This window comes from Ursus arctos, unplaced genomic scaffold, assembly GCF_023065955.2.
Source record: "Ursus arctos isolate Adak ecotype North America unplaced genomic scaffold, UrsArc2.0 scaffold_10, whole genome shotgun sequence".
NCBI classification, from domain to species: Eukaryota; Metazoa; Chordata; class Mammalia; order Carnivora; family Ursidae; genus Ursus; species Ursus arctos.
In genome coordinates, this window is record NW_026622764.1 from 29,229,719 (window position 1) to 29,241,783 (window position 12,065).

The 12,065-nt window shown below is 34.9% G+C and overlaps 1 protein-coding gene across 20 annotated transcripts in view; it reads left to right on the top strand.

Moving 5' to 3' along the window:
* Window positions 1-12,065, top strand: part of MYCBP2 (MYC binding protein 2) — a 253,185-nt gene that overhangs the window by 146,706 nt on the left and 94,414 nt on the right. For all 20 annotated transcript variants that reach the window (XM_057307879.1, XM_044381881.3, XM_044381882.3 and 17 more), the window contains 6 exons: window positions 661-779; window positions 1,434-1,521; window positions 3,778-3,827; window positions 6,329-6,501; window positions 7,759-7,903; window positions 9,837-10,052. In XM_057307879.1, coding sequence (XP_057163862.1) covers window positions 661-779; window positions 1,434-1,521; window positions 3,778-3,827; window positions 6,329-6,501; window positions 7,759-7,903; window positions 9,837-10,052 — 791 coding nt within the window. The remainder of the gene's footprint in view (window positions 1-660; window positions 780-1,433; window positions 1,522-3,777; window positions 3,828-6,328; window positions 6,502-7,758; window positions 7,904-9,836; window positions 10,053-12,065) is intronic.

Below are 12,065 nucleotides of genomic sequence, written 5' to 3' on the forward strand. Positions count from 1 at the left end.
CGTTCCAGAGAGTTGGTCAATCACCTAACCTACTGAGTTATGTTAAACTTTTGTTTTTGGTTCTTTGGGCTGGAAGGGGTATATGTGTATGTGTGTGTGTGTCAGAGACGGGAACAGGCAGCGGTTTTGTTATTGCTATTACTGGTGTTTTCCTTTCAAAGAAAGTTTGTAAGTTATTAAAACTGTATGTAGTCTGTTATGTTTTTAACCAATTAACTGTAAATATTCTTGTGATTCCTCAAATTCACAGCCTATTTGAATTCAGAAGCTTCTTTCTTCTGGTCTGACCTGTCTTGTTTGTTTGTGAGGGGCCAGGTTAGAGAATTGCTCATTCTGAAACAGAAAAGGCTAACTAACCTAGGTCACCCTAGTAATTGACTGGTAATTGAAAAATGGTCATGTAATAGAAAGGGAGAACATTTGATATGGAGAGGTTGGTCATAAAGAAAAATAATAATTCACTTGGGATTGGTTCTATTGTTGGCTAGCGTTGTTTTTAACAGTCTTACTCAAGTAGATAGAGGACCACCCTCAACCTCCGAAGACTGGGCTTTTTAGTATCTGCTTTGTATTGCTACCTATCTTGAGAGAGATAAAAGATAGGGAAATTTTAATAAAGTTGTTTCAGATTTTGAACTCAACGTTAGCTTTTTTCCCTAGGAAATGAGGCCCTTTTTTCATTGGAAACTGCATCAGATTATGTGAAAGATGACAAAGCTTCTTTCTATGGTTTTAAATGTTTTGCAATTGGATACGAGTTTAGCCCTGGACCTGATGAGGTAAGCATGAATTATCTTCTCATTCTGTTAAGATTGTGTTTCTGAGGGCTGCTGTTAACTAAAGTTAAGTATTTGCTACCTATATTCAAGAAGTCTGAAATTTATTTTAAGTTAAGGCATATAATTTAGAATACCTTGTAGTTTGATTTTGTGTAGTGGTTTTTGGTTTTGGGGTTTTTTTTTTGCTACTTTTAATACATGAAGAGAATGGAGTCTATGCAACATGATGTAGCCTTTAAAGAAAGTGTAATTGTATAATTGTGCCTGCTTCAAATATCCTCAGGTGGCTATACCTTTCTGAGTAAATGATAGAACCTGATTTCACAATGGGACTAACTTATTATCTCTTCTAAATGTTTCAAATCATATAATAAAACAAAAGTTGAAAAAAATGATCATGTTACTTTAAAGTAATGAATGACAATTCTTTGGACAATGAGCCTGTAGGCCTGGACCTTGTAACATGCAGGAGACATATTATTGACTCTCTTCCATTCTTAGTTTAACCACTAGCTGACATGTTCTTCCTTCTAGTCTCGAAAGTTATGCTTGGATGCAAAATCACATTATGTTGATAATCCACCTTATCTTCCAAACACTTTATCCTCCAAACATTTTTTAAAGCAGCTAATTTTTTTTTAAATAATTATTCAGGGAGTCATTCAGTTGGAAAAAGAATTAGCCAATCTTGGTGGAGTTTGTGCCGCAGCTTTGATGAAAAAGGATCTAGCACTTCCTATTGGTAAGTCTGGTCAAGTACTAGGTGCTTATGATTTTTTAAAAAAATTTCAGGAGTAGAATATGTTTATCTAGGACATTCTGAAATAAATTAGCAAAATGAATTCCATAGTCACATATATTCATGAGTAGTAACTGTTTAATAAACTGGTAATTTGGGTTTTCTTTACTGAAGTGTCCTCTGGTCTTTTTTATTCACACACAGATATGCACACAAACCCTCCTTAGGCACATACATGCTATGTGCCAGGCACTGGGTTAAGCACTGGATATATGATATTAAACCAGAAGTTTGAGATATTTCTTAAATATCTTAGTGGACATATCAAGTAGACAGTTGAATATTCATTGTCTGGCACTCAGGGGATAAGTCAGTGGAAATGTCATTTGAACATAGTTGATATTTAAAGACATGGACCATATGAAAGATGAGCTAGGAAAAGAATGCAAATGAGAACAAGAATATCACCCAGGATCAAAGGTGGGACTTGCCAGACTAAGTGTCAAAAAATGGACAGACAAGACGAAGAGGGTGTAAAAAACACTCTGGTACAGCAGCTGGGGAGGTAGGAGTAAAACCAGGAGAGGGCACATTCATTAGACTTTTGAATGCAATTGAGAAGTCAATTAAAATCTACCATCGGATGGAAAAACTGGTTGGTTACTTATATACTCAACAAGAAATATATCGGAGAGAAACAGAAGGCCTTTAGATTGGAGTGAGAGAGTGAGTAGTCAGGAAGGGGGGGGCAAGTTGGATAGATAGATAGCTCTTTAGAAGAGTTTTCATGTGAAGCATGGACATTGGAGTGTCCATAAGCAGAGAAGTGAGGCAGTGGCAGGAATACTACCTCTTTATAGGATACAAATTTGTATGATATGTAAGTCTATTTATAATCAGTATGATAAAGATGAAACTAAAGTTAAAAATCTTTACTGATTCTAGGATGCTTAGACATGGTTTAACATTTATTTTCACAGTATTTGGGAATAAAAGGCATTACTATTGTATTTCCCCAATTCTCACCCCCTACTAGTCCAACTACAGCCCCTCCCTCTGAGGCTACCCTTCTTGCCACTTCATTCTCCTTCTTCCGTTCTATCTTCTCTATTCCCTTCCCTTTTCCTGCTCCCTTCCATGCTTCTCAGTTCCTCTGCTCCTGCTGAATGTTGTTACATGTATGAGCAAATGAGACATCTTAAGTCCTATGTATATGAAGAAAATGGGTGCAACCTTTGGAGAAAATTTGTTAAATTTTTTATGCTGTCTACTTTTTGATATGGCAGTTTTTGTACATACTTGCCCAAATGCTCAAAAAAATATGTGTTGTAAGGTAGATTAATATAGCAGTGCTTATGATTGTAAAACCTAGAAGCAACCAAATATCAGTTGAAAACTGGTTGAATAACTCAAGGTACATCCATGGAGTGGGAATGTGTGGGGCTGTTAAAAACCAACACCAAAAGGAGATCTCTGTCCTGACCAAGAAAGATTCCAAACTATATCAACTGAGAAAAGCAAGTTGCAGAAGAGGGTCCCATTTTTGTGAACATTATGTTATATATATGTATGAATATAGGTGTATGTGTGCATGAGTATGGATGTTGACACACATACATACACTTATTTGCACACAAAGTTTCTTGAACAATACATAAACTGTTGACACTGTTTATCTTCAGAAGGGGAGTGATAGAATTTTTCATTCTACACTTCTGTACGATTTGAATATTTCCTTTGGAAGATGTCTTACCTTAGTAATATAAATTAAATTATCAAAGAAAATGCATTAAATAAAATATGTTTTATATTAAGCAATAAAGGAGAAAAGGGATAGAGGATACAATCACTACCTTATTTTATCCTTTAAGTTACTCTTTATACTAAAGGTATAGCTCTTCTATAACATAACCAAGATAAAAAAGCTCAGATTCTGAATAATCAGTTCCCTCATTTGGGAGAGGAGGGGATTATAAATAGGCTAAATTCAAAAGTACACATTTATATGCCTAAATATAGTATATATCTTGTGCAAATCACTCAGTGGATACTTTTTGAGTATTGCCTTGAGAATTATAGTTTATATTCACACTGAAAATTACATTTTAAAATGTAAAGCACCGAGACTGATCCAGAATGATAATAGTTCTTTTCAATCTGGAATATCAGAATTGTGAAAAATGTGTAATAAATGCAAAGGACTAGAAAGTTAAACTAAATATTGATACATGTTGGTAAAACTTTTTGTTCACACGACAGGTAATGAATTAGAGGAAGATCTTGAAATTCTTGAAGAGGCTGCATTGCAGGTACTGTCCCAGACATCATAAGGATAAACTTTGTATATTAATTTAAAAGCAGTATTTTCATTCAGATCGATCTTATTTTTCTTGAATATAGGACTTTTGTTAAGTACTTCATTCTGTTCATTGGCAGATAAAGATACGTAACTCATAATTTCTTGGTGGGAGAAACCAAGCGAGCTCTTGCTGTGCTGCATGGTGGTTGTTAAATCTGGAGTGAGACATAAATCCTGAGGGAGAAAGAAGAGTTTACCAAGGGCCGGGGGTTTTTGAGGGGAGGCAGGGCTTTGCAGAGCTGTTGACATTTAAATTGGATCTCGAAAGAAGTTTTATCTATCAGTTAGAAAAAGAGAAAAATGGGTGTTAGTAGTAGTAATTTAAATAATATCTATAGAGTACTTTATAGTTTATTGTATCTTTAATAGTATCTATTTTAGCATTTACATTTTGAGGTCAGTATTATCTCTTTTACAGTTACAATAACTGCGGTTCAAAGAAATTCTGCGACTTGTCTAAGTATCCAGGTCTAATACCTACAGCTAGTGGTTTAAATCTTATTTATTTCCCAAGATGAACTGATCACAGCAGTAATAATAAAAACGAACATTTATTTGATCTTGACCTTATCAAGTACTATTCCAAACACTTTGCCTATTTTTAACTCATTTAGTCCTAACAGCAGCCCCGGAATGAAAGACTTATCTCCATTTATAAGTAAGGAAACTGAGGCATGGAGAACTTAAGTAACTTGCCCAGAATCACACAGCTAGTAAGCAGCCAGGCTAGAATTTGACCTCTGGCAATTGGGTTACAAAGTCCATGATCTTGATCACTATACTGTAATTAATTGAAGGGAGCCCTAGTATCCCCAATAATGTTAAGAAACTTCTGAGTTTTAAAGATCCACCAGCTTTTGTTTTTGTTTTTAAAAAAAGTTAAATTTTTTTGCTTTAAGGTACAAAAATAAAAATTCAACAAACATTTAATAAGTACAGTATGTATCAGACAATATTTTAATTAAAGAGAACCATCAAGAAGCTCATATGTTATTCATTATTACAGGGATTATTGTGGTTTATAAAATGTCACTTAGGCCAGATAGAGATGTTTATTGTGCTTCTGTTAAAAAAACCCAGTTGGCCCAGAGTGCCCATCATTTTTGGCACATCAGGTAGTTGTCCTGGTGGTCTAACATATATTAAAAACCTGCTGCTTGGGGCGCCTCAGTCAGTTAAGCATCTGACTCTTGGTTTCAGCTCAGGTCCTGATCTCAGGGGTTGTGAAATTGAGCCTTGCATCGGGCTCCAAGCTCAGTGGGAGTCTGCTTGGATATTCTTTCCCTCTGCCCCTTCCCCCCCACATGTGCGCTTGCTCTCTCTCTCTGTCCCAAATGAATAAATCTTTAAAAAAAAAAAAAAAAAAGACCTGCTACTTGTTAGGCAATGTATTGTGTACTTTATATGTGTTATACAATTTAAATTGTATAATAACCACAGAAGAGAGAGATTTACTTGATAACCAGTTTATACATTTTGCAGATTCAGGAGTGGTGTGTAACTTGTTAGCTCATGCGCACACAGCAGTACTTGTCCAAAGTCAGGATTTGAACTCAAGTCTGTTTGATTTTAAAGATCATGGTTAGCCACTGTATACTAGTATACAGTGGCTAACCGAACATAATCAAAAATTTTTAAAAAGAAATAAACAGGTATTAGAACTATGTGCTGAGTAAAAGTAAATCAGTTCTGAAAAATAAATCTCCTGTGTTGTAAAAAAAAAAAACAGATCATGGTTTTTGGAATTGCTTATCTTCTAAAATGCAGAAGGTACTGTTGTATAAATGTGATAGTACTGGAGATATAATCCTTTTCTATGAAAAGCATTTTGTTTTGAAATTTATAATAGAGTCATTAAAAATTTCTAGAGTTTCAACATTTAAAGCGGTCTTTCCAAAACATAAGGCTTGCTTGTCAGATCAATGAAAACTAAAATTTCAGTTTTATCTGCCTTTTTTCCTTAATTTTAATTAAGGCTTAGACAGGCTAATAGAGTTTATGTGCAGCCACAGTCAGACTTCTGTCCACTTTTAGTCCAAGGCAGGACCTTAGTACCCACCCACCTAAGAGAGCAGAGATAGTCCACCCATGAAAGATACCAATAATGGGAACACAGAAAGTGGAAGACCTCCACAGCTGCCTGCAGAAGGGAGGCCCGGCCCAGACAGATGGGGATGCCGCACAGGGAGGGCTAGAGTGGGTGGAGACGCAGTCTCACCTAGCATGCAGATCTCTGATGTGTCACTTGTTTTTGTGGAAGGAAGAAGGCTGGAAGTATTCTCCCATCTTTTTCCCTCCTGGGGAGGTTTTCTACTTTGTAGGCTTGTGTAGGCATGGAGAGAAAATAACTTTCTCCAAAAAGACCACCCTAAAATTGTGTGCAAGTTCAAGAAACTCATGTAATTGAAATTTTACATTTTAAATACATAACTGTTCTCTTTTACCCATCAGGTGTGCAAAACCCATTCTGGTATTCTTGGAAAGGGTTTAGCTCTTTCTCATTCACCAACTATATTAGAGGCACTTGAAGGAAACTTACCACTTCAAATCCAAAGCAATGAACAGTCCTTTCTGGATGATTTTATTGCTTGTGTTCCAGGATCGAGTGGTGGCAGGCTTGCAAGGTAATATGCTTTAAGTACCACAATTCCTGACTATCAGGGCTTGTCTCCATCTTCACTTCTGAAGAGAAGCAAAAGGAAAGTCATTAGGATGTTAAAATGCAGCTTAAAATAATCTGGTTTATGTGTTTTGAACTTGCTAAAGTATCAAATAGTAAATATTTTAAAATATATTTAAAATATATGGTAGTCGTTAGTTGATTATTTTAAAGATTCCTAGGTGAACTTTTATTTAAAAAATAGGTGGAGCACATGTGTAATTGAGAAGTATATATATTTGATAATAACATTTAATATCTAGACTAAACTTAAATTTATCACTGTATTTTCTTTTAATAAGATTTCTTCTGAAATCTACCAATAATAGAAAGATAAATTAAGAATTTAAGTGAAATCATTTGAGGTTGTAGAGTTCTCATTTATTTTTTTGCTATTTGCTTTTCTCTTTTTAATGAAAAGAAAAAATATGCTAGCTTGTTTGATTTTACTAGTAAATATAGAAGTCTAACTTCTTCCCAGTTTTAATTAAAAAAAATAAAGAGATTCCTCTGTAGTTTTTAAAAACCAAAATGGTGATTGGAGAATAGAAAATCTTTTAAGTCAGCCTCACTGCTAACTTTGTGGACATTCTTATGTAACACATGACAGAGTTACTTATCACTCACCTCCCAGGACAACTTGAATGTAGATCATGCAGTGAATTCAAGAATGGATATCCAGAGTATAGAAATTTGACAAAATTTTCATGGAAGGTAATGCAGGAAAATAGTTGAAAAATCGTGTAAAGAGAAGACGGACAGTGTATCTTTAACTTAGCTGTTCGTAAGCAAGCAGAATGCCATTTCTGTCACTGCTTTTACAGAGGAGCTGTTCTTTCCCAGGTTCTCAGGCTGGCAAATTAAGGCAGACCTCCCTCGGTAATATGAGTGTAATTAGGGCTTCAAACATATATAACATAAATTCATTTTCTCCGTGGTTCTATGTCAGCCACGTTAAAATGTCAAGTTTTCTGATTTTAAAATTATTTCTATTTTATTTATAAAAACAAATCTCCTGTACTTTGGCATATTTTTTAATGAATTTGTTATTAGCAAATTGCAAGGGAGACACTTGTGATTGTCACTGAACTGGAAATGAAGATACTGTTTTAGCATTTTGTTTGATACAGGTTTTATTCATTTGGCTTAATTTCACATTAATCATTAAAGATGCTGATTTGGTTTTTATTTAGTTTTTTGCTTGCTTTTTCATCACTGCCAGGTGGCTTCAGCCAGACTCCTATGCTGATCCTCAGAAAACATCTTTGATCCTAAACAAGGATGATATTCGTTGTGGTTGGCCTACCACCATAACTGTTCAAACAAAAGACCAATATGGAGATGTGGTACATGTTCCGAATATGAAGGTAATTATTATCAGAATTAAATAATAGTCATCAAAGCACGGACTATTTTAACTAATAAAATTTTAGAAAAGTGATTAGAATCCATTTGCAGTACTGTCTTCATATTTATAAAGAGAGGAAGCCAAAAAATTATTTGAATGATTTATTTATATTAATTAGCACACACTTTTCCAAGTTATATGTTTTATTGTTTGTTTCTTACATTTTGCTAGGGGTTATGGTGATTCAAAGGAAGGATAAGAAAGTGTCCATATATGCTCATAGAGGGAAAGCCTTTAATATATAGTGGTTGAATAAATCAATGAAGTAACACCTTTTAAGATTTTGTATTTATTTTTTAAAAGACTCAAACATGCTGGATGATGGACATTAAAGAGGGCATGTGTTGTAATGAGCACTGGGTATTATGTAAGACTGATGAATCACTGAACTCTACCTCTGAAACTAATACACTATATGTTAATTGAATTTAAAATTTAAAAAAGACTCATACATTCTGCATTTGGTACTGTTGAAACAACATTTATAATATAATATTGACATATATTAAATTAGAAATATGTGGTGGAGGCTCCTCAGAAAGTTAAAAATGGAACTACCCTGTGATCCAGTAACAACACTCTACTGGTTATTTACCCCAAAATACAAAAACACTAATTCAAAGGGATACATACACTTCTGTGTTTATTGCAGCATTATTTACAATAGTGTAATTATGGAAGCAGCACAAGTGTCCATCAGTAGATGATGGATAAAGAAAAGGTGGTGTACACACACACACACACACACACACACACACACACACACACACACATATACACACAGGAATATTATTCAGCCACAAAAAAGAATGAGTCTTGCCATTTGCAACAATATGGATGGAGCTAGAGAGTGTAATGCTAAGAGAAATAAGTCAGACAAAGACATACATTAAATGATTTCACTTATATGTGAAATGTAAAAAACAAAGTAAAGGGGGAAAAAGAGAGAGAAACCAAGAAATAGACTCTTAACTGTAGAGAACAAACTGATGGTTACCAGAGGGAAGGAGGGCTGGGGGTGATGGCTGAAATAGGTGCTGAGAGTATACCTTTGGTGTGATAAGTACTGAGTAAAGTATAGAATTGTTGAATCACTATATTATATGCCAGAACACTATATATTAGCTATACTGGAATTAGAATAAAAAACTTAATAAAAAAATTAAAAATACATGAATTTGGATGGTAAAAGAGTGAGAATCAAGTGTCTTTAAATTTGAAAGTATTTACTTTTTGTCTTTTCCCCTTTTTTCTTTTTATTACATTTAAAGTTGAAAGCTTTTTTCTTTTTATTACATTTAAAGTTGAAAGCTTCAGCATATAAGCTGAAGAATTTTACTATATACCTTTAAACTTCTGTGTTTTAAATAGAAGATGGATTTGTAATATTCCCAGGGCATTATGTCAGTTCAAATTTCTTTTATTATGTGTTATTTTTTTTAAGTCTTATCAGTGGAGTACATTTTCTTCTGCAGAACAGTATAGCTAAAATAGAGCTTAGTGCTTTAAAATATGTGGAGATTGTGGGAAAGTATACTTGAATTACCTAATAAAGTAATTTAATGTTGTCCCCTGCAATAATTCAAGAATTCGGTGTACGTTTATTCTACTATCCTGTACTTTATGAATAGTGGCATTTATTTTTATTTTATGTTTTGATATCTGTGATTATTTGTTCCAAAAATCAAGGCCTCGTTTACACGGTGTGTTCCAGATTCACATTGTGGAACTATCTTGCGGTCATTCTAGCACACCTTTGAAAGGAATGCCCAGGACAGACCAGTGGTCACATAAAATTTATGGAGTTGTGGGTCCGTACTTGTTAATTGTTTCTTTGAATGTGTCATGGACAGTTATATACTAATTGTATTTGTTTTTTATAATATGGTTAGGTGGAAGTGAAGGCCGTTCCTGTTTCTCAGAAAAAAACATCTTTACAACAAGAGCAAGTGAAGAAACCTCAGAGGATCCCTGGCAGCCCTGCAGTAGCAGCTGCACCTTCTAATACCGATATGACCTTTGGTGGGCTGGCATCGCCAAAGCTGGATGTTTCCTATGAACCGATGATAGTGAAGGAGGCTCGGTATATTGCCATAACAATGATGAAGGTAATATGTTTCACTCATTGGAAAAGTTTTATTTTCCACCATTTATTCATTAACAGACATTTCAGTGATCCAAACACAGACACAAAATCACAGGTCTAGAGAACTATTGATAGATACAAACTTGGAATAATTTTTTTAGGATGATTTATTTTCCTCCAAAGAGGATTTTCATTTGTTTTTTGGCAGATGCCTAGGGGAATTCCAGTAATAGATCGAGTTAATCCAATCAGAGATTGAGATGGTTGAAAACTGAATTTCATTTCCTGCAAAACTATTTGTTTATTATCAATTTACATTTCTCCTACCTAGGACATAGCCCTTCAGGAATTCAGTTAACATAGCCCCCTTCGATTTTGGGGTTCTCTCACATGCCAGCCTCATGTTTTTGGGTTTTCTACTTCTTTGGGGGTTTTTTTGCTCTCCAATGCCTTTAGACAGATTTTTAAAAATATTTTGTGCAACATTTTTAGTTCTCTTCAGAGGCAACGCTGGACTAAATTAGCAAGTTGTGCATTAGTTAAAGCAGGAGTTCGGAATTGTGCCAGTAACAGAGAGCAGTGGTGAGCCATTGAAGGCTTTCAGTTAGAGGAATACACAGTTAGATTTGTGTTTTATAAATATCATAGTGGAATATGGAGAATAAGTGGACAGATGATCAAGAGGCATGGTGAGGTTCAAGTCCCTTTAGGAGACTTCACTTAAGGTGGTGAGATGTGCTAATCCCTCGAACTAATGAGAATAGATTCAAAAGATATTTAGTATCAGTAGGACTTGGTGCCTGAAGGGGATAGAGTAAAGAGAAAGAGGTACGAATTAAAAGGTGAAATTCACAGTTTGACCGTAAGTAGTAAGATTGATAATATTGGAGGAGGAGCAGATTTTGGTTGAGGAAGATAATATTTTTGGGTGTGATGAGTTTTAGATATTTCTGAAATATCTATGCAAAGATTTATAAAAGGAAGTTGGTTGTACAAACCTGAAGTAATCTTACCTCAAGATCTTATCTCAAGAAAAGAATTTGAGAATAATTAGCATTTGAATTACTCATGATATCATGGAAGCAGATGATATCTATCTTCCATTTTGAGTGAAGGGAGAAGTTCCAAGGCAGGATCCTGAGAAAAACCAATATCGATGATTCTCAGACTTTTGTCTACATCAAAATCATCCGGATCACTTAATTTAAAAGGAGATTTTCCAGTAATCTGAAGATTTAGATTCAGTAGGTCTGGAGAGAGGTTCAAGAATTTGCAAATACGCGGAGTGATTCAAATTCAAAACCTACACTTTGAGAAACATTAATTTACAAAATAGGTAAGAGAAAAAAAAGAAAGGAAAGAAAAAAGAAACATTGATAAGAACATTAGCCAAAGAGATAAGACATTAAGCTAAGACCAACATTTACTTTTTGCTACTTTTCCCCCACTCAAAGTACCATAAATCACGTAATCCTCACAACAGCCCTATAAATCACTATTTTTATTTCCATTTTACGTACGTGGAAACTAAAGCACAGAGAGAGGTTAAGTAACTTGTTCAAGGCCACACAAGTGGCAGGGAGTCTGACTCCGTATTTGATTTTCCTGAGGACTCCCCCAACTTCCTTATGGCATGTCTTGAAAGTAAAGGAAAGAGCAGTTTGGGAGGGGTTAACAGTGTATGCTGCAGAGGTGAAGTTTTGAAAAAGATCTAGCAACAATGAGTTCACCAGTGATTGTGGCAGGAGCAGTTTTAAAGGCATTGTGGGTTGGAAGAATTACAGATGGAGTGGAAGTGAAAATAACTAAAGACAAAATGAGTAGATTAAGTCTTCCAGGGTATTTGGTTATAAGAAGAAACAGCGGAAATGGAATTGAGTGAAGGCTTTAAAGTTTGGGATGAATAGAGAAGGACTTAGATGTTTTAACACTGATGAGGAGACAGTCCAGAGGAAGGAAACCAGGAAGATAGTCTGGGGGATGGAAATAGAGTCTAGAGCTCCAGACTCTTTACAAGGGAGGGGTGGGCCTTAAA